The following is a 22,013-nucleotide window of genomic DNA, read 5'->3' on the forward strand; positions in this document are numbered from 1 at the left end:
CCTGATCTGAAATCATGTTAATGTCAAGCAACCCTCTCTTTCAACTTCTAAATAGTTTCCTTCTTTCTCCTCATGTCGCTGCAGGTGGCCAATTTCTCCAGCATGGAAGAGAGCACGCCAGAGTTTGCGGATAAATCCATACGGGAATGGGATGATATCATCCCTGAAGAGCAGCGACGCAAAATAGAGGAGGAGGAGAAGCAGCGGGAGATGGAAGACATCTTCATGCTGCCCAGAAGCAGGAGCTCTAACAAGAGGGTAAGAGGAGATTTTCTAACAGATTTATTTGAGAAAGACAAAGTGTTGTTCAGTTACACTGAACTGTTTACTTTAAAAAGCTAACTATCTTCCAGCAGCTTATTTGAATCGGGTCATAAGGTGTCGCTCTGGTTCCTCTGTCTTTCAGGCTCAGGCCAACGATAGTGACAGCGACGTGGGCTCCAAGCTGAAACACCGCTCCTCAGGCTCTGAAAGTGAGACTGACGATAGCGATGACGACAAGAGGCCGAAGAAGAGAGGCAGACCCAGAGCTCGCAAAAACAATGTGGAGGGCTTCACTGATGCGGAGATCCGCAGGTAAAATATTTATTGAGCTTTTTTTCTTTTTCTATTTCTTTTTGTATAAACTGTTTCCTTTCACGAACACAATTAAAATGTATTAATGATCATATCATTAACAGGTTCATTAAGGCATACAAGAAATTTGGATCTCCACTCGAAAGGTAAGCATTGTAAAATGATATTAATAATAAATGTTATGGCTACATCATTTGATTGCATGGTTTGTCAGACAACTTAATTGGTCATACCTTAAACAGTCAGGTGCTCATTTCTGTGTCCAGGTTGGAGGCCATCGCCCGAGATTCTGAGCTGGTTGATAAATCCATAGCAGACCTGAAGAGACTTGGTGAACTGATCCATACTAGTTGTGTGACTGCAGTGCAGGAGCACGAGGAACACCTTAAGGAGAACCCAGTTGAGGGTATGTTGGGTTTACTTGGTTTATTGGTGTTTTAAGCCCCCAGCGTCTCCTTCCAGACAGCACTAGGATTAGGCAATGGTTATGGTTAAGGTAGGGTTATGTGCCTTGAAGTCAACGGTCGCAGCGCTGCCTTGAAGTCGACGTTGGGAGCTTGTTTTTCAGGCCTAAAAATGATGCATGTTGTTATTATTCCAGCCAAAGGTCCTGGGAAACGCCGAGGAATTAACATCAAGATCTCAGGAGTGCAGGTCAACGCCAAGTCCATCATCCAGCATGAGGAAGAGTTTGAGCCCCTGCACAAAGTTGTGCCCTCCAATCCTGCTGAGAGAAATAAGTAAGATACCACTGCAGTTATAAAGAGGAGCACAGGCTTTTGTTCAAGATACAATGTTAAGATACGTAAATTTCCATTTGTGTTTCAGATTAAATTTGACAAGTCTTTGTTTCCCATAGGTTCAATCTGACATGCAGGGTCAAGGTAGCCCACTTTGATGTAGACTGGGATCTGCAGGATGACATTCAGCTCTTGCTTGGTACCTATGAGCACGGCTTTGGCAACTGGGATCTGATCAAGACGGACCCTGACCTTAAACTCGCTGATAAGGCAAATGTCTAATTTCTACCTTTATCACTAAGTTGGAAATGAATGGAAATCTAAATATAAGAACACAAGCAATACTGTCCCATTTAGATATTGTAAAAGCTTTGAAAAATATGTTTTTATAAGTCAATGCCTGGTCAAATAATTGAGAATGCAGCTATATTTCTTCTTTAGCTCGTACACCATAATCATCACCTTTTCTAATCATGTGTCCGTCTAACATTTACTTTCCCTGTGCACAGATTCTCCCAGACGATCCAAGCAAGAAGCCCCAGGCCAAGCAGTTGCAGGCGAGAGCGGAGTATCTTCTGAAGCTGCTGAAGAAAGAACAGGACAGTACAGACGGGACTAAAACAGGGGAGGAGGTACGCTGCTATTAATCCCTGAGTTCCTCATCCATACTGTTTTCACCACGTGAAGTTTGCCTTTGACTTACCACCCACACAGCTCATCCAGTCTCTTCCTCCACAGGTCAAAGTGAGGAAGAGGAAGCCTCGGGTAAAAAAGGAGAAGAATCTCAAGGATGAGCAGGGCAACGACATCTCCTCCCCCCGCCTGTCCGACAACCCGTCGGAGGAGGGCGAGGTCAAGGTCCGTGTCACCTGCTAGTCTGTAGGGTTCAGGCTGAGTTGCGCTTCTGTGTCGAGGTTTTCTGCTGCCTACAGTACACGTGGAGTGTCTCATTGTAGCTGATGGGCTCCTCCTAAAGTGTTTTTACTACAATAAGTTGCTATGCGTTGTATTTTCTCCTACCTTTTTCAAGTGCAAGTAGTGTTTGACAGTAAAAGCAAAGATTTTTCACTAAGGACAAAGACATTTGATTTTGTGACCCAGAAAAGCCATTCCATCCTGTCCTTAACTGCAGTGATGCCACCACAGTCAGTGGATAAACTATAAATCAGGCCCAGTCAAGTAGAACTACAGAGTAACCACTGCAACACCTTAACAAAGAAATGTAATTCAGATAGATATTTAGATAAGCAGAGCAATGGTAGATTTGATTCGCTAAATCCTTGTCCTCTCATGTTGTGTGACCCTATGGTATATTGTTTAACATGCGTTGTCTTGTCTCGCGTTTGAGCAGGATGATGGAACAGAGAAGTCTCCCGCCAAGAAAAGACAAAAGAAAAAGGATAACAAAGAGAACAAAGAAAAACAGGGAACTCCTAAAAAGGAGAAGGATGGAGACAAAGAAAAAAAGGGTCCCAAGCCCAGAAAAGAAAAGGTATTTCATCAAAGTATTTATGACCTTCTCATATGTGCTTTGTTCAAACCGTTTTAAATGTATATGGACGTAATGTTGATGGAAAACACAATGTCATCGTAGCATTAATATGCAACATGCAGCTGAAAGACCGTAACTAGAGGGTCACGGCCTCTTGCCAGTCTGTCCCCATCCTGTGAATAATTTATTCAAGGTATGATTAGATGATGCGGGGTAATTGTCTTATGTCCCGTGTTTTTGTATTTCAGGCTAAAGGAGCCAAAGGGAAGAAGACTCAAGGTCCAGTTCACATTACGGCTGGGTCTGACCCCATTCCCATTGAAGGAAAGGAGGATGATGAACTCGACCAGGAGACTTTCAGTATTGTGAGTTTCTTCTTTAGTACCCATGCAAAGATTGTGCCAGTGGAGTTCGAGAAGTAATTTGTGAACCGTGCACTACAATAACATCAGCCCTTTGTACTTGTGTCTAGTGTAAGGAGCGCATGAGGCCGGTGAAAAAGGCCCTGAAGCAGCTGGACAAACCAGATGAGGGTCTGTCGGACCAGGAGCAGCTCCAGCACACTCGCACATGCCTACTAAAGATTGGAGACCGAATCTCAGAGTGCCTTAAAGCCTACAGTGACCCTGAACATGTCAAAATATGGCGGAGGTAAGATGATTAGATATTACCTTTTTGTGAAATGAATCCTGATGCTCAGCTCTTTAACTCTGCTAATGAGTATTTGTTCCTTTTTTTTTTTTTTTTTTGCAGAAACCTCTGGATTTTTGTGTCCAAGTTTACAGAGTTTGGTGCAAGGAAGCTTCACAAGCTTTACAAAATGGCACAGAAGAAGCGATCACACGAGGAAGAGGCAAGTGGTTCCTATCTGTAGTTGTCAACACTGGTTTATCAGGTGTTAGAAAGTGAACGTGATGTTTTGTACATAAACCCACACTGAAAATATCCTGGGACATTTCCAGAAGGAGCAAAAGAAGAAGGATGATTCTGGAGGGAGGGTGAAAAACTTCAGACCAGAGTCCTGTGGTTCCAGTCGAGACTCCACGGGTACGTCGTCCTCCAAACCTGGCTCTCACTCGACTCAGCCAGGCCCTCACGGACACCACAGAGAGTCGTACAACTCGGCTAATAAGCGGCACTTTAGCAATGATGGTACGTGAGGATAGGATTATTTTAGTTGAAGGCACAGAAAAACTCTGAATAAAGTGAACTTTCGTGAGCTTTAGAGGCGCTAGCGAGCAGATTTAGTTAACATTGGACAATGCCAGGCTTCCCCCCGTTTCCAGTCTTTGTGCTGAGCTAAGCTAACCGTTTCCTGGATGTATTTTCATATTTATTCACCAAACTGATCTCCCCCCAAATGTTGAACTAGTTCTTTGATTGTATTTACTCATTAAATGATGCAATAATGGATTTTTTCTTTTTTTTTTTAATATCAGATTCTACATGTTTCATTGCAGATAGAGGAGACTGGCAGAGGGACCGTAAATACAATTACCCAAGTAACAGCAACCAGTCATGGCAGGGAGACCGACATCATCAGTATGACCGCTATAAGGATCACTATGGGGATCGACGTCCACATGGAGACTCGTACCGCAGCTCAGGCAGTTACCGCAACAACAGCTCCCCTCGAAAAAGGCCATATGAGCAGTACAGCAACGACCGGGACCACAGGGGTCATAGACCATATTATGACAGGTGAGAGTTACTCTGATGACAACTGTAATGGAATGGAACTGTAATGCCATACAACTGGTTTCACAGCAATGCTATCAATGACATTTCAGGCATTCGGACCCCAAGAGAAGACGTCCGGATGAATTCCGTCCCAACTACCACCAGGGAAGAGAAGGCCCTCTTCAGGACTTCAGGAGGATGCCAGAGCACAGGCCGGCCGGTCCAGCCGGGCCCGAGCACTACAGCAGGCCCTTCCACCCTGACAAACCTCCTCCGCCGCAGGACCCTCGCTCCCCACAGGCTCAGAAGTCTCCCCAGGACTCCCGCTCTCCGCCAGAGCGGCCTGCAGAGCCAAACGCAGTGGCAGATCCTAACTGGAACAACAGGAAAACATAAAAGTATGACAGTGCTGGCTAAGAAACTGATCTGGGCGTCCACGGTCAAAGCCACATACATGCTGCTGATGGACAAGTCTGGACTCGCCAATCATAAGCTCACAGTTGGAAAGGGAATCAAAATGAACCCTCTTTACCAGCAAAACTATTTTGCTCTTTTCTCCCAGTGGCTGAGAATGATTTGTGACCTGAAGGAAGAGGTTTGTTTTCCTCTTGTCATCTTCAAGATGTTAAAAAAACAACTAAAACAAGCATCTTTATTTAAATGAATGGACTCAAATCAGTTAACCACGGTAAGACTGAATGGAGTGCTAATGGATGCTTAGTCCCATGGACTATTTTCTAAGGAGAATTTAGGATACATGAACTGATGACTGATCTTAATCCTAAAAGTGCCTGAAGGCTTTGGCCTTTCTGAATGGTAAATGTATGGGATTATTCCCAAAGGAAGCATGACATGGGAATTCTTTTTTTTTTTTTTTTTTTGTTTAGCTTTAAGTCTTGCAAATGATGTCATTAGACGATTTCGATACAAAAGAATGTGTTCATCATCTGCACCTTCAAAATGTTTATCTTGAACATGTAGCTGAACTGAATCACCGTGTGTGTTAAAATGGTATGTTTCCTCTAAACACTCTACAAAAAGGTTTTTAGCAAATTCAAATTGCTCATGTGTACAAATCATCATTATTTCTGTAATTGTGTAGCTACATAAATCATTGCAATCGTCTTGCTTTGTTCACTTTAACCACTTTCCCTCTTAGTAGGCCCAATGAAGCTTTGTAAGCAGTATTTATTGCAAAAACTTTTGCAAAGGCTGTTAACACTATGACTTAGAACAATCCTTTATTTTTGCCTTTCAGTATTCTGATGGTTAAGAACAGTACTTCAGTGTAATTTCAATAATGCGTCTAGCCACATACAGTATGTAAGTACTCAATTATGTCTGAAAATACTATGTGATAAAACATTTTCTTTCCTTATCTATGGTTGGGCAATGCTGTTGCTGGTAGGTTGTTAAAGGGTTATCAGGAAGTTGCTGATTACATTTGGTCATGTTTATTACCTTTGGTCACTCTTTTCCTGTGCCAAACCTGCTCTGGCCCTCAGATTTCTTTTTTTACGCTTCTCCATTTGTGCCTTATTTATGTGAATATTATCATACTGTATATTGTTTGTGGACAGTACTGGGGCCTAAAACAGGCAGGATGTAGTATTACTCATTTTTAGGAAATTGCTCTAAATGAACTTGTTAAGGGACTACGTATTCTGGTAATCATCATGTGGTTCTGTGATTTTTCAAGAGTTGATGATTTGAGGGGAAAACGTAAATCTAAAGAAATCTTGTGTGTTCGGTCCAGGGCACTTAGCCGACCTGTTACAGTGAACAGCCAGCACATCTTTTCTTCCATGTTAAGCAAGCTACAGTTCCTGTATCATATGTTCTTCAAGAAAGTCTAAATAATTTATATTTGTGACAAAACCACTCTTCATGAGAAATGTGCTGTACATATGTTTGGACATATGTAATAAACTTTGTTACACAATGAAAATGTGTTTACTTTCATTTCCTTATGGCGGATTTGATTAATATCTTCCTTCCTTCTACTTCAAAGACATGAAATAGGTTTTCAGGACTGGTATGTATGAATCAAAATTATAAGTGACATTATCATCCTATTCATACAATTAAGAGTGGTATAATAAATGTCCCTTAGTTAAAAAAAAAATGCAATCCTATTAGCTGAGCTGTGAAATATAATAATTCTGGTGAGTTTGAAGGACGATAAATAAGAACCTCAAATATAGAAGTAAATTTGTTATTTCTAAATATTTAAACTTGCCAGAAAACGTATTATGGACATTTTCATTTTTACGTCAACCTCTCAGTTATAGTTCTCAGTTATAGAAAAATGTAACATTTTATAGGGCTTTCACTGAAAATGGTTACTATATTCTTTAACTCCAAAACCTTTTGCACTACACTGTATACTGCCCACCTGTGGTGTAATTTTAGAGAGTTGAAAATGAAAAAACTTCAAGTGGCTTACAATGATGCACTGAGAAATGTGCTTAAAATTCCTAGGTGGAGTAGTGCCAGTGAAATGTTTGTGTCTAACAATGTTCCCACTTTTAACGCTGTTTTAAGAAATTTTATGTATAGATTCATGTGCAGACTGACAGGGTCTAAGAATATGATCATTGTGTCCATAGTTGATGTTTCTAAGAGTGACACAAGGTATACATCTTGCTTTTGGAAACATTGGACTCGAAGCCTGTATATGTTTTATAAATGATGCCTCATCAGCACCATTCTTAAATGTTTTGTATTGTTATATATATATATATATATATATATATATATATATATATATATATATATATATATATATATATATATATGTGTATTGTGTTGTCTTTATGGACCTCTGTCTTGAATAAAAAGTTGATATATAACTCATTTAAGATGTTGAATATCTCATGCCATATTAATGTCAACATAATTGTAAGGTAAATCTTATATAAACTTCCTCTTGTATGCTACATTTTACTGAAGCATAATCTTAGATATGTCTTAATCGTGATATGATGTGCATAAAGTGGACTCCTTTGGAGGTCTGCTATTGGCTAATTCAGTGCTTGAGCTAGGTAATTGTGGGTAGACATGATTGTAGTCCGATATTAACATTTGTCTGCACTGAAGAATCACACTTAAAAAATTGCTAAAGTCAATTTTTAGCTTTTCTCTTCCTGAGAAGTCTCACCACAAACATCTGCTCACATTCACTACTGCATCTTTACAGCAGAGGGCAGTCAAACACTGCAGATTGTTGCGAAAACACACATTGGTGAATTTCAAAAACTGCTCTCCCAGCAACAGCAACCGAGACAAGAGGGCACCTCATTAACAAGACATTTTCTTTTATTCAATAAATAATTTACATTATAAACAGCTGGCATGTGGCACCACATTTGCTTTACATACAAACACAGTTTGATCTTTCTGGCATTTCCCATTCAGCTACTTTTTTTAAACTCTTTTCTACCATTACAAGTCAGACATAGAATTTCAAACAAAATAAGAGCTAACTGTAAAAGAAAACATAAAGTGCTTTAAATTCAAAAACATGAACGCCCCAGAACATGTTCCTACATTCCCTTTCTAGATGCTTTCAGCATGTTTCATATAAAGTGATGACAACCAGCATTTTATCACTTCCTCCACTTCAACACTTTATATATTGTAAAGAATATTTTGTTCTGTGGTGTTCATATTTTTGCAACAATCCCTTTTCAAATAAAAAAAAGGTTCACATTCACCAAAACATCTGATGTACAAAACAGGAGTGATAAATTTAAAACACAACTGGTAATATACAAATTGTAACTCACAACACATATGTACAATCTCACATTTCACTTGTAGAACCATATACTGCAAAACTCACAACACAAATTACATCTATTAACACAAGAGTCAACATTACAATCATTTGTTTGTATGATTATTTGTAGTCAAACTGCACCAATACATGTTCCAAATAGCAGTAGTAAGGCCTGCTGAATACTTCAGTGTAAAGGATATATGACCATTAAACTGAGCCCGAGAAGTAACTATATCTACAGGGATAACTTACACATTACCAGATACTGCAGTTTAGAGCCAAAGTTCAAATGGAAAGTGTTATCGTGAAACACAAGAAAAGCAAAGGTGAGACTGCTAAAACGGAAACTAATGCGGCTTTTACAGTGTGTTACTGTACTGCAAATTCACCCACAAACACGATTTATATACAGTTAAGAACCCCCCTAATGTGAATTGTTTAAGACTGAATGATGGAAATTCAGTTGTGAGGGAAATGTTGGCACAAGGGCTTGTTCTTTGGCAATGACTTAAGCCATGAAATCACGTCTACAGACATATGCTTATCATTTACGCACAAAGCCACAGTCAGGTCAGCACACTGGTAGTTTATAAAATGCTAAACTGACTAGACGTGACGTCTTTACAGCTAGTACTAACAGTAACTACACCACTGAGACTTGAAATGGAGAGTTGCATTCACAAAATGCTATCAAAGAGGTGTCTTAGTTTGATTGGCTAATCTACTGTCTGTAAACACTTTGAGTGCCAATAACGTTCTTTTGCTTTTCTTGTTAGCTACATTCACATTACAGATGTAAAATACAAAACACTTTCTGATCAACATGTCAGCTCAAACAATGGAGTGAAAGGCTGTATGACACTGAAAACGAAACAAGATAATTTTTTTTTTTATCAGTTCCCTTTTGGGATTTGCTACTTGGCTGATAGAGGCCATTTTGACAGACTGTGGAGCGCCTCGTCTTTTCTATTTCTGACATTTTGGGTGCAACAGAAAGACATGGGAAAGATTTCTCCCACTGGAGGTTTGTTATCTCATTTCTGGACTCCGGCACCCACAAACACACATAATCAACCACAGATGCTGAATTCTGCATACATATTGTACTAATGCACACACAGGCACACACACACACACAACCTAACAATATGACCCATTAATCTCCACAGCAGACAACTGGAGACGCTACTCTGACATCCTTTTGGCTGAGTGCTTCCTCCAAAAGGCTCAGGCTTGTCCAAAGCTGGAAACTAATCAAACATAGAGCTGCTTCTGGCCTTAGGTTAACAAAAGCCCCTGTCAGGTCCTCTCGCTTCGCCACATGAGCCACGGAGAGCTTCACTGGCTTGGCACCAATGAGTGGATCAGGGGAGGGAGGATCAGCAAACTCTTCTTTCTGCAAAAGATCATCTTGTCCGGCTTCCCATAGGCATGCAGGCCCGGTGAGAATGTGGGATTTAATCCCAGGTGGATATCCTGAGCTCTGGAGTAGCTGGGCTCTCTCACCGCTGCTCTCATCAAAGACCAGTCCTATGAAGCAGCTAAATACACGTGATGATAGGTGGGAGCACGGGGACCTCGTCTTGTCATTAGGCTGAAGTCAAGACATGACAATACTAAAATGAGACTCGGGGCTGGGATGACGGTACTGGCAAGCCACCGGTCACGTCACAGAACCAGAGCAGAAGAGAGGAGCCGATGTACGACACAGCGATGGTACTCTAAAACTCACCGACAGATACACCATGAGGATACTGTTGTAAAAGGGACTATAGATGAACTGTGCAACACTCAATCCACAATAAGATAGCAAGGACATTGAGGAAGAGGAGTGAAAGAAAGTCTTTGCCCCTCTGCGCTGCATTATTCATAAAAGCTTCCTTTTCAAAGATGTGATGTCTTTTACTGTTTGAGTGGAGCATTTTTACATCCTCAAAGGCGTAGTAGGCTGCCATGGTGAAGTTTATGTCTCCAGAGGAGAGAAGATCAAACACGCAGGACTGAAAGTACAGGTCCTCCACTGGGAGCCGCTCTCTGCACTTGACCTTAGCGGACTGGTAGGTAAAGCCATGTGCCGCGGTGCCGCTCCTGGTCCTGCCTGCGATCTGGGCCTCCGCTGCTCGAACCTTGAAGTTCCTGAAGTCGATGCGCTGGTTGGCAGGACAGCCGTGTAGACACAGGTACAAGTCCTGGTTATCACCTTCCTCCACAGAGTTCACAACTTCCTCAGGCATCCGCACAGCAAAGGTCAGGTAGCGGCCTACCTGCCGGACCACTATGGTTGTTCCAATGTACCTGGCCTGAATCTCCACATGCTGCCCCGAAACCTTCTCCACCACGCGCAGTGTGTTCGCTCCGTGCCGATCCCCTCCGTTCTTGGAGCCATCTGCAAATGCAGCTGGCAGCTCATCTGTCTCAGCGTGGTACATCTTCTGATCCACACATTCCTGGAAATTCTTAAAGATGATTGTCAGCTGCAGGAGGACAGAAAAAAAAGAAAGAAAGAAAGAAAGAAATGCCATTAACGTTTAGCATAAATGATCATATGTGCCTTTAAGATTGACACAAATGCAAGTATGCAGTCATTAGTTGCTGGGTTTTGGTGGACTGCAGTAAATGTAAACATCAGATTTAGAAAGTATAGTGCTTATGCTTTTGCATTAAGAACAAGTTTGTGCAATATGTGCCATCTACCCCACCACCCCACTTAAGTGTCATATTTCAGCACTGGCTCAACATGGGGGAGGCCAAGGTAAACGCCCTCAAAAAACATGAGTCTCGGCCATGTAAAATCAGGCCTCAGTTTGCAGACACAAAGACGATCCATTCATAGTGCTGAAAAACCTGCCTGTGAACCCCAGAACTATGCTCCAGGGAGTGGCGTTGGGCCAGGACAGAGCAATATACTCTGCAGCTAATTAAGTGAGACTGCTCAGGACTCTGCAAGCTTGGTTTCATCAGGACAGCAATGAGCCATTGTCAAAGCAGCGATACCGGGACAACCTAGGGACTCTGATGGCTGCTTGATTGGGAGAGAGGACGGGGACGGGGGGTTGGGGGACGGGGGTCTACGGAATACTCTACTAGCTTGAAAATCCATCTGTTTCACCAGTTCTGTCTCAATTCCCCTAACCCTCGGCTAACAATTCCCACCTACATTAACTTCAGTTTTTTTCCCTGGCTCATTCCTAAAGCATTTAATGAAAACAAACAAAAGAAAAATGCCTCTATTATCCCTCCATCTGAATGAAGATGGAAATAACCAGTTTTATTTGCTGTAGCGAGAGCAATTCACCAACAAAGAGTTCTGCTAATGCAGATATTTTACCAGAGGGGCCTTGTTTGCACAGGTGGCATTGGCTGCTGCCTTGCTTTCTCTTTGTCCAGAATCAAGATCTTTAAAAACGCTGTCTCATTTGCTTCCAAGAATAGCAATGTAAAAAATGCCATTACTTTAAATGTTAAAAAAAAACCCGCACAAATGCTTAATAGAGTATCATTAAGAAACCTTGATTGCAGAAAATTGTACTTTCAATGAATGTGATTAAGGACAAAGTCCTCCTATGCCTCAGTCTAAATACTTTAGTTATGATACTCCGCAAAGTGGCTCAGGTCCACAATCATTGCTGTCAAAACATTGCCAAATCTGGACCAAAAGTTTGCCAATTACAAATACTCCTACCTCTTTGTTTTTGACCTCAAGTTCTACTGAAAACCAGGGACAGCCATCCAAACTAACTAATGTACCATTAAACAAAAATCACAATAATTAGGAATGCACTGCTGATAAAACTATGAAAGAAAATATCTCATAACGTAGACAAAATACCTACAGTTATGTATAGACACAACATTTCTTAATATAATGTGCTCAGTGTGAGCTACACGTTAAGTAGGGCAAACATCAGCCTGAGCTGTCTACTGTTAAAAGTGAAAATGGAGCCTTGTGTTAACATTTGATGCAGCACTGCTGTTATAATGCTAACATATCATTTATAAAGCTTATCAAGATCTTTGGTATTGAGCTGGGGTTGGCTTCATTATCTCATTATGGACCTCGTCCAAACACTAACCAGAGTCCACAGTTTGACAGAGAAGCAGCCCCACAGCAGCTCGCACAAACAAAACACACGAAAGAAGAGACTGACACCAACAAAAATACCAACAGCAAGATGTTCTGTACAAAAAAAATCACCAACAACGAACATGATACATCAATGCAGCAAGGTGCAAAGATTATCTTAATCACGGATGCATTTGTTCATTTAAAAAAAGAAAAGCCTATTAGCCTAGGAAAAGTCAGGAAATATTGAAAAGTACCAATTTGTTTCAATGTCCAAGTCTTCTAGTTGCTTTTTTTGTCAGGCCAACAGTCCAAACTCCACACATATAGAAAATAATAGAAAACAGAAAAAATACACATTTGAGATGCTGGAACAGCAAATGTTTTGGCATTTTTGCATTATAAATTACTCGAATGATTAGCTGATTATCACAATAGCTGAATGATTTTCTGTTGATCGTAGAGCTGAAATGACTGGTCGATTGATGATTAATTAGTCAAGCAAAAATGCCCAAAATGTCCTTGTTCAAGGTTCTCAATTGTGAGAATTTGCTGCCTTTCTTTGTCCTTATGTGATAGTAATCTCAATATTGAGGTTTTGGACTGTTGGTAAACATTTGAAGATGTCACCATGGAAATTGGGACATTTTGTCTTAATAAATGGAGAAAATAAACAGCATATGAGTAAATAAATGTAAATGATTGTTTGATACAGCCCTAGTTGACTGACTGTTGATCAACAGTTATTGTTTCTGACCTAAGTAGACCATATCGACATGCACACAGGGTGAACAGAAAGGATCCCCACCTTGCTCGTGGCGGTGGCCAGAGACCCTGGCACCACCGGAGTGTTGGTCACCTGGACAGACAGGTATTTGTTGTGGATGAGCGGCCAGGCTCCTTCCACCTTACACGTCTGGAAGTCGTCACCAAATGTTCTGAGGTGTGGGTCTCCAAAGAAGCCACAATGAGTGTAGTTGGGCGGCGCCGTGTTGCGAAGAAGACTGCGCTCATATTGGCACACTTCCGGGCCATCAGAGCGCTCCTGACTGTCAGGCAGGAGTGGTGGGGGTGGAGGAGGAAGTGGGGTGCGGGCACGTGGTTGGGATGTCGGCCCCTCCTTGGAGCAGTTGTGTTGGCTCATTAGATCCTCTATGCCATGCTGGGCGGAGTGGTATGCCAAGTCCCCCCTGCAGGTTCGTGAAGTCCGACGTACACAGCTGTTGTACGCTCGCAACGCTGTGCAAAACTCCTCCTCCGGTCCAGAGCTCGAGGTGGAGGCCCAAAATTCGGAGTTACACTTGAGGATCTTGCACTGCAGACTCACTGTCAGGGAGGATCAAGATACAGTTTGAACAAAAGAAGAAAACCGGAGGCCACCATGTCACTTAGAAACAGAAAAAGTTATAAATACACTTTGGCTGTTATTGATGGTAGTTTAAAAACACAGATTTACTTATATAAGTTATATAGTGAATGCCCATACAGCCATTGTTAGGCTACAGTGCCAAATGTAGTCATACTATTCTTACATTCTAATTATACACATAATAATAATAATAATAATAATAATAATAATAATAATAAAGCAGTATTTATTATATTTTGCCACTTTGTTTTGTCTATTATCTAGTTGGCATCTGGTCAAAATGTAGGCCCATTAAACACAATAAAAGGCTAGAGAAAAGAAATAAAAAAGGAAAGCACCATGAGATATTGCTTCTGAGTTCTGTTTGTACACCATACAAAAATATCGATAACATCTATTCAAATCTATATATTTTCACAGCTTGAAACAGTTTTTGCACAAACAGTGACCATAACGCAGATCTGAACGCAGATCTGAACCTTCCTCGGGTCAACCTGGATATTAGATAACTTTGCTGTTTATTGTAGAGAAGTGTAAAAGTAAAAATGCCATTTGGGATCTCAATCTACACCTTTAGTGATAATAAACGCTGCTTGACCGTATTGTTGTCTCCAGCTTTATTGCCACATCCGGCCAACTCTTTACAGAAATGTTCTTCAAACATTTCTCAGGATGCCATGTTGCCACACTATGTTTGACTAGTATTACCTTTGACTAATAGAGCATTCATTTGAATTGGCTGTGAGAACTTTCAGCCAGTGTTGAGGGGGGGGAAGCCATATCAACACTTTGAAGTCACACTTTAAACAATATCCCTCCTCAAAGCTTCACCGCAGCTCTCTCCAACCCCCACATCCCTCTCTATTTACCACCCATCTGATAGATGGCAATAAACCAATCTTGATATCAACTATCAGTGCATTATCACTTTGTTGTTGACAGTAAGTGACTTAAGAGGAAAACTGATAAGGGTTTGGCAAACGTGCAAGGTGAGCTGAATGAGGTTTCCCCACTGCAAAAAGTGACCCATTGCAACCATTGTATTGTCAAATTACAAGGATATTAAGTCAATTTAAAAGCTAAATTGTGGGTGTCTAATATAACATTACACTGGCAATGGCTGCAGTTCATTGGACCTTTTGGAAGGTCTTAGATCTTATGGTGGACTTTAAACAAGGTAACAGGCACATTCAATAATTCCACCAGCATACTAGCTAAAAAGTAAGTTTCAAGGGCAACAATCAAAAAATCTCAAAATGCAAATCCTTGCTTAATAACCCAACTTAAAGTTTACTTTTCAAGGATCTAATGTGAAATACTGAGACATGCATCCCCCCCCCAAAAAAAAAAAGAATATCGAGGGTTGAGGGCAAAAGAGCTCTCACTTTGCTTTGTCTTGCACTAATAAAATAAAGTACAATAAAACGCTGAATAGTACTAGCCAGGTTACTCGAACTAGTCAAAGTGTGCGCTGTAATACCATGGTTGTTCACTTTCAAGCCTGTTGTAATATTTTCCAAACCTTCAACCTTCTCCAGACGTCTGCACGTAAGCGCTTCGTCCTAAATCTCTGTGATCTAGCTAGTAGATTTTAATCATTTTTGCATTAAGTTTGATGGGATTCCAACTTATTTGCTGCGGCGAATTATAAATATTTCGCTATTTTTTATAACAACGTGCAGACTTCAGAAAAAAAATCGCATTAATAATAACTCGATCTACTTCAATTATGATATTACAAAAATATTTCGGCTAATAAATAGCGACCGAACCTGGCAACTTTGGTGCAAGGTGAAAAAGTAGAGTTAACGTTAGCTAGCTAGTTAACGTTAGCTAAAACTAAAGTAACGTTACGTTATGATTTATAAAATTCAACTATCCTACGTATCGGTGACATGCCAGAGGTTCGCCTTCTTTTCTAAACGTTTAGCTAGCTACTTTAAAAATGTTACTATTTACTTACTTTTTTAAACTTTTACTAATGACTTACTTTTTAATTCAAAAGTTAAAAGTAGCATCTTACCGGAGGGGAAGAGTGAGAGAAACACCGCGAGGACTCTGCACACGTCTAGCGCCGAGGGTCTTCCTCTTTTCCCCATAACCATCCATCCAGCTCGGGGTCGCACTTCACTCCTCTCCCTGGTCAAACCGAGTTTAGGAAGGACAGAGAACAAGAGTTAGAGCCGCCGAGTCCTTGTTGAGAAAATACAAGTCCATAAATGAGGTCTGAAGTTGGTCCCTTCTTCTCATCACTATCCGGTAAAAAGTTATTTTGCACGCTTAGCTATGAGAGTTAACTCAACGGCACTCAGTGCGGGAGAAACGGCTGAAAGCAGCCAGGCAATATATCTTCCTTTTAGGGAGTGTCGAGAAGGTGCAGCCTCTGTGGGCCAGCGGACACACTGAACCAATCACGGCTGCCTGTTCTGCCCTTAAACCCCCTCTCCAAGTTTCAAATTACAACTATAATGTGCAGACTTGTTCGACGACGACCGAGTCTTCAAGACCCACAAAGTGGTAGTCCACAACGCCATAAGAAAGGTTTGATTTGCGGCTATAACCTCGCTGTGGAGGGAAAACGTGAAAAGGAAATCGTGGTTATCCCTCCATAGAGCATGTGTGCGGAGAGATCAATGCAGAGGAAAGAGTAGGAGAACAACCAATCAATATAAACAAACATCAAGTTTATTCTCAAAGATCTGCTTTTACCCTTCATATCAGCACTCATAACCATGTTTAAACCTGTCATATGTAACGTTAGGACTACATCACTTAAAATGGTGGCTACAAGCCAAGTTAACCTCTTCAATCCCACAGACCCACTGGTAGCTAGGTCAATTAAACTCATGCAGTTTTGTTTTATATTCTAGTGGACATCCCAAAGTTTCTAAAGATATCACATTTGTCAGACATAGGCTAATGTTGGGTAAATGAGTACAAAATGATGCACAAAACATTAAGAATATTCACATTTGATTAAGTGTTGCAGCCAAAAAACATGGAGTCTTTGGTTTAAATGTTTCACTCAATGTAGGCATCATGTAAACTACAAACTAGATTTGGAACAAGCTGTTACAGAATAATCAGTAGGGGTGTCACGATACATCAATCTGGATCGATATATTGATTCAATGATCAACAATCCAATATCATCGATGCAAATCATCTTTAAGATATGCCTTTATTTTGAAATTCCTCCTTTACATGTTATTCTTTTCATTAAAAACAATGTTTTTTTTTTCATTTAAATGTCTAAAAGAGCTCAGTAATGAAATTGTCAAGTCATATTTAATTGTTTTTTGTGAGTTAATATTATGCAATTGATTGTGTTAAATGGGCATATGATAATTTCATATTGATCGCAGGGATCGTATTGTTGTCCAAAGAATCAATATTGCGTCAATCAATATATCGTATCACGATAAAACTTTTGACATGATTAGAATCCCTAATAATTAGGGCTGCAACTAACAATTATTGTCATTATCAAATGAATCTGCTAATTATTTTCTTGATTAGGCCTACTTATTTGTCTGTAAAACCCATCACAGTTTCCCAAAGCAAAAGCTGACAGATTAAAATTGGTTGTTTTATCCAACCAACAGTCCAAAACCCAAAGATATTTAGGTGACTAAAGCATTAAATCCACACGTTTGATGAGCAAATATTTGACACGTTTGCTCAAAAATGGCTTAAAACCAATTATCAAAATAGTTGCCAATTCATTAATTGATTAATTGCTTAATAGTTTTAGCTCTGTGTCAGGCTGTCAGACAAACTAGGCTAGGTGATGGGGGAATATTACAATGGGGGAACTGGATTTGAATGGGGTTATAGTGGTATTTAACCTCCAAAACATAATCTGTCAAATCAAACTTGATAATATATAAACTCATCCTCAGGTTGTTAAATTGCTAGAAAAAAACACAAAGAAGATGAGCTGTGTGTTCTCAATGACACAGCGCTGGACAGAAATATTGTACTTTTTACAGATGGTAATAGTTTCCAGTTACCTAGCTTATAATGGTTACACTTGCAAAACCAACCATGATGCCTTGCTGTAGTTTAAACCACCCAACAGTACAAAGCCAAAACCAAAGTACATGTACGCAGGTTAACACATCAACAATTTTTTTTGTATTGTTGAGTATTTTTTGCATGTTGGTTTAAAGGATTTGAATACATTTCCACTATCAGAAGAGCAGGCAGTGATCCCCTCCTCTAAAAGCCATAATACCACCTCCTTTGATTATCATGTACAAATGACACACTACTCCTGCTATTCAAACCAAAATACTCCCAGACAGATGGCTGCGCACTCAGGTTGGCTGGCTGTACAGTATTTTTCCATAGTGCGGTGAACGTCTTTGTGAATGCTGTCCCTCTCATGGATGATGGATACGTTCGTGTACAATGAGGTCTGAGCCTACACATGTTTTCAACAAGGGTGGCCCTGTGCAGACTGATTCCCAGCTCTAATATACCACGCATTCCCATCTGAAATGAATGACTGCAGCTGTAAGGTACACGCTGCTCTCTGATGTGTTTTGATGGATTGTGGAATACCTTTTGGCTTTTAGCAGTAACATTGTGGATGCAGAAGCAAACTCAAGAATGAAATTCAGCTATAACACTATAAGGGCTAAGATGCAGATATATTTAAGTGTGACAGATTTACGTGTCAGTCGACTGTTGGTTAGAAAAAGCTCAGAACGATTGTTTCTTTATCACATCTGGAGAATAGATGCTGCCGATTGAACATTTTAAACCTGTTGCAGTGACATTGCAGACAAACATTATTTACTATCAAGATGTTAATATGGGATGTCTTGTCCCTGCTCACATAATTAGTCAGTGAATTGGTCGTCAATGTCTCTGTTGAAGAGAAATCCTTTTAGAATTGTCTTTTTTTTTCATTTGTCATGAAAATTTCTGTAAGCTTTTTTTTCAAATGTTAAAATAATAATTAGCAGCAACCCTAATTCTCATCTCGAAGGCTAATTTGATCAGTTTGACTTCACCATCAATCAAAATTAGGTTAGGACCTCTTTTATTCAATAGCCCTTTCTCATCAAGTGTCCATCATGCTATCAGCTGTATTTTGGCCTTTAGATGATCGTTTTAGTGACCGATCAATCAACAGATTGTTGGATTGCTTTTTAATTGAATGTGTTTTACCTGTGGGGCTTAACATCTCCATGTAGGGAAATGATAAACCATGTATGAATTAGGAAACATCTCCACAGAGAGATTTCTATAGAGACATCAGGCACAGCATAAGCTCCACATGCTGTGACAGGTAAAGGTGATATAATATAACAATAAAACAACTCCATAAATCCAGTAGGTAGGTAGGCAGGTAACAATCCAATAACGTTTAATGGTGCTACTTTAAATCTCTGATATCACCTGTCAGACATGACACAGTTTCACATTTTTTGACCTAAATTTGTCTAGTAAGCAAGTAATAATGGTGAACTGTTGCATCTCTTCTTCAGTGTTCATTTTTGTGCATTAGCCTACATTTGTCTATGCATGTCTGTCTGTCTTGACGGTGACAGCGGACTGATAGTTTTTTTCCAACAGATGGCGCTTGTTGTGAGCTCTGATATGAAACCTCAAATCATGACACAAACGCACATGGCATTATGAGGACAACCAAACCTGTCATTACATTTGAGATTTATGGACAGCTAGGTTATTGGTCTAATTGCAAGCTGTCATGCAGTTAGGATTTCAAATGTGTAAATGTGCTCTGTTGCACTGCTGTGAACAAGATCATCCTTATTATTCCGTGTCAGATAGAAGTAGCCTCAACGGCATTTCTAGTTGGGAGTAGCTGTAATAAATGCTGATAATATGGTAGGCTAAATAAAATAGTGCTGCATCCTTAAATTAAGCCTATAGGCTACTTCAAAAGGCACTAGTCAAATAACAGTTGTTAAGCATTTTTTTTGTTTGGATCAACCAAATTGATCACGTTTTTAATATTGCAGAAATCCAGCTCTCCTGACTGTACATCTGGCTGAAAGGTACACATATGTTAGGACATAGAGATACAGTTTGAAACCCCAGCAAACTGACAAGACTCCTACGTAAACTCAGATAATGTTGAAATTCTAAATAAGTCTCTAACTAACAGACAAACCAACCTTGGCGGCTGCATGGGCTCTCCGCGACTCTGGGAGTCCTGCAGGAACCCGGAGGACAGCGAACAGGAGCGAGAGGAAACAGACTCCTAAAAAATCTCCCCCTTAAAAAAAAAAACTCGTCCTGTGTGTCACTGTAATCCGAAATCAAACGCACTCAGTAGCTTTCTGAGTGTTAAATCCGCCAATCTGTGCATGATGTCCACCGATCTGCTTCTCGGTGAAATGAAAGTGTTTTTTTTCTTTCTTTCTTTTTAGTTGGGATTCATCTAAACAGCCACTTCTCGCACCCGGGGGGACTCAGATCTCTGCAGCCGTTGCTTAACTCATTTGACTATCGGTCGATCGGAAAGGAGACATTATGATAGATTAAGTCCAGTAATTGCCCTCATCCGCGCGTGGAATCCAAATTGTTAGTTATGAACGACGTCGGGGAGAAAAAAGCCCTGAGGGCAAAGCTGCTGCTGCTGCTGCTGCTGCTGCTGCTGCTGCGTACGGCCCGATCCGCTGTCTGGATGTTGTGAAATGGCTAGTTAGAAAGTGTGAGAGAGACAATGATCGGCTCTGCATGACGCCGCTGGGAGCCCCAAATCTCAGCTGTGAAACCCCCCTTTTTCCGAATAGTTGTTCTCTCTTTGGAAGAGTCCCCAGACTGGAGTTAAAAACAGTGAGTGCTATTTTCTGTTAAAGCAAGTGCTATAGCTATGTATTGTCAGCTTTGTCATTTCTTGATAGTGATAGGTGCTCTATTTTTGCCTTATTTCAGAATATGGGCTATCTGTTCTGCAGGATTTGGATAGAAGTTTCTGCACCTTTGACAACCCAAATAAAGCTGAATTGAACTTGCGACTTCATTTACACATTGCTTTATTACTTTGTGGTGTTGATTTCCAACAAATAGCCCCCGTTGTCAGATCTACACCCACACCAGATAGCCTTTATCTAGCTACATATAACATTTAGCAGACCCTCATCTCTGCAAATCACAGGTTGGAAAAAGACAAATCCATAATAATCAGGATTTATTGGAGGATCAGATGGACAAACACTTTTTCCAGGGAGAAGAGGGGGGTGGGGTATGCTCAAAGGCAGAGAGGGCTGCATGGAGGCTGCACCTGTGTTTTAGGATAGGACTGCATGCAGGAAAATACCACCACCCTCCCCCTTTTCCTCTTCAGCTTTTCGAGCCTCCACTACGTACAATATAACTGGTTCTCTCTGCTCAAGTTTCCCTCTGATCAGGAAAATCCATCACACCAGGGAGGGCAGAGGCTGACAGTATCCGAGTGAAGCAGCAGAATGACTCGTTCAGTGTTGTCACTGTCCAATCCAGCAGAAATGCAGAGCTGATAGTTGAAACCCCTGTGATTTCACCTTAACGCTGATGCAGTAGATGTTAGCATGCAGCTACTGGACAGAGCTGTTACATTACATCATCCCTTTGTGCATCCAGAAAGAAACTGACCCCTGTAATCCACTCGTTTACTATCACAGTCCAGACCTGCCCTTTCCAGATGGCCACTGAGAGGCAGCATATTTTACACTGATGTAACATAAGAACATGAAAGAGTGACACCCCGGTGTGAAAAGAATGGTTTTAGAGGTGCCGGATGCCGGCCCCATCTCAAACACAGCTGGTGTACTCGCTGCCTTGCTGAGGTATTATGGCGAGTTAACACAGAAGATCTGCTTTACATATCACCAGATTAATAAAACACTTTTTTAGTGTTGCAGTTCAGAGTGTCTGCTGCATTTTACAGAACAATCAGTGACAGCCATGTAACTGTTACAGGCTCAAATGAAAGAAGCATTCAGTAATGCTTACCCTTGAGGCTCTCTGTGAGTTTCCTTTAGTAGCCTGTGATTTAGTCCATTATAAAAAATCTCTTAAACTCAGGCTGCCTCAGCAAATAAAACAGAAACTATATAATGGTAGAAACCAAAGAAAAAACTACCAGAGAGCAGACAATTCCTGCGAGACCAATGTAAAAAAGATTACAAGCTCCTTGATCCTGCAGCGCAATTTATTTTTCAAACCTTGTGATATAAAAGTAATATAAATCCAGAAAAGACTGGCTTACTGATTGATTTTACTCAAACTTCCCTGACACATAGAGGAAGTTGCTGCAGGATTTCCGCAACATGATCAATCGTAAACCACAA

At 40.6% G+C, this 22,013-nt stretch overlaps 2 protein-coding genes and 1 long non-coding RNA gene across 9 annotated transcripts in view; 2 read left to right on the plus strand and 1 right to left on the minus strand.

Annotated features, from left to right (window-relative positions):
• Positions 1 to 6,436, plus strand: part of chd2 (chromodomain helicase DNA binding protein 2) — a 31,774-nt gene extending 25,338 nt beyond the window's left edge. For 3 of the 6 annotated variants that reach the window (XM_028586248.1, XM_028586249.1, XM_028586247.1), the window contains 15 exons: positions 85 to 258; positions 407 to 576; positions 681 to 722; positions 843 to 982; positions 1,178 to 1,316; positions 1,436 to 1,586; positions 1,826 to 1,948; positions 2,055 to 2,174; positions 2,668 to 2,808; positions 3,057 to 3,173; positions 3,281 to 3,459; positions 3,562 to 3,661; positions 3,771 to 3,960; positions 4,248 to 4,509; positions 4,599 to 6,436. In XM_028586248.1, coding sequence (XP_028442049.1) covers positions 85 to 258; positions 407 to 576; positions 681 to 722; positions 843 to 982; positions 1,178 to 1,316; positions 1,436 to 1,586; positions 1,826 to 1,948; positions 2,055 to 2,174; positions 2,668 to 2,808; positions 3,057 to 3,173; positions 3,281 to 3,459; positions 3,562 to 3,661; positions 3,771 to 3,960; positions 4,248 to 4,509; positions 4,599 to 4,884 — 2,334 coding nt within the window. In that variant the 3' untranslated portion in view covers positions 4,885 to 6,436. The remainder of the gene's footprint in view (positions 1 to 84; positions 259 to 406; positions 577 to 680; positions 723 to 842; positions 983 to 1,177; positions 1,317 to 1,435; positions 1,587 to 1,825; positions 1,949 to 2,054; positions 2,175 to 2,667; positions 2,809 to 3,056; positions 3,174 to 3,280; positions 3,460 to 3,561; positions 3,662 to 3,770; positions 3,961 to 4,247; positions 4,510 to 4,598) is intronic. The other 3 variants (XM_028586251.1, XM_028586252.1, XM_028586250.1) reach the window with 3 other exon arrangements.
• A 1,352-nt stretch (positions 6,437 to 7,788) lies between these two features.
• rgma (repulsive guidance molecule BMP co-receptor a) lies at positions 7,789 to 21,720 on the minus strand. 2 transcript variants are annotated; one of them, XM_028585864.1, is made up of 4 exons: positions 21,676 to 21,720; positions 15,725 to 15,840; positions 13,141 to 13,658; positions 7,789 to 10,743 (listed from the first exon to the last, which is right to left on the minus strand). In XM_028585864.1, the coding sequence occupies exons 2-4, from the start codon at positions 15,804 to 15,806 to the stop codon at positions 10,039 to 10,041; spliced, it is 1,305 nt and encodes a 434-aa protein (XP_028441665.1). In that variant the 5' UTR covers positions 15,807 to 15,840; positions 21,676 to 21,720; the 3' UTR covers positions 7,789 to 10,038. The 2 variants fall into 2 exon arrangements, with proteins under 2 accessions (XP_028441665.1, XP_028441664.1); XM_028585863.1 differs by lacking the exon at positions 21,676 to 21,720 and adding an exon at positions 19,854 to 20,439.
• Positions 19,844 to 20,696, plus strand: LOC114560470 (uncharacterized). The gene is made up of 2 exons (XR_003693191.1): positions 19,844 to 20,517; positions 20,617 to 20,696. It is a non-coding gene; the product is annotated as an uncharacterized LOC114560470 (long non-coding RNA).
• Positions 21,721 to 22,013: the final 293 nt, after the last annotated feature.

This window comes from Perca flavescens, chromosome 8 (genome assembly GCF_004354835.1).
Source record: "Perca flavescens isolate YP-PL-M2 chromosome 8, PFLA_1.0, whole genome shotgun sequence".
Classification (NCBI taxonomy): Eukaryota; Metazoa; Chordata; class Actinopteri; order Perciformes; family Percidae; genus Perca; species Perca flavescens.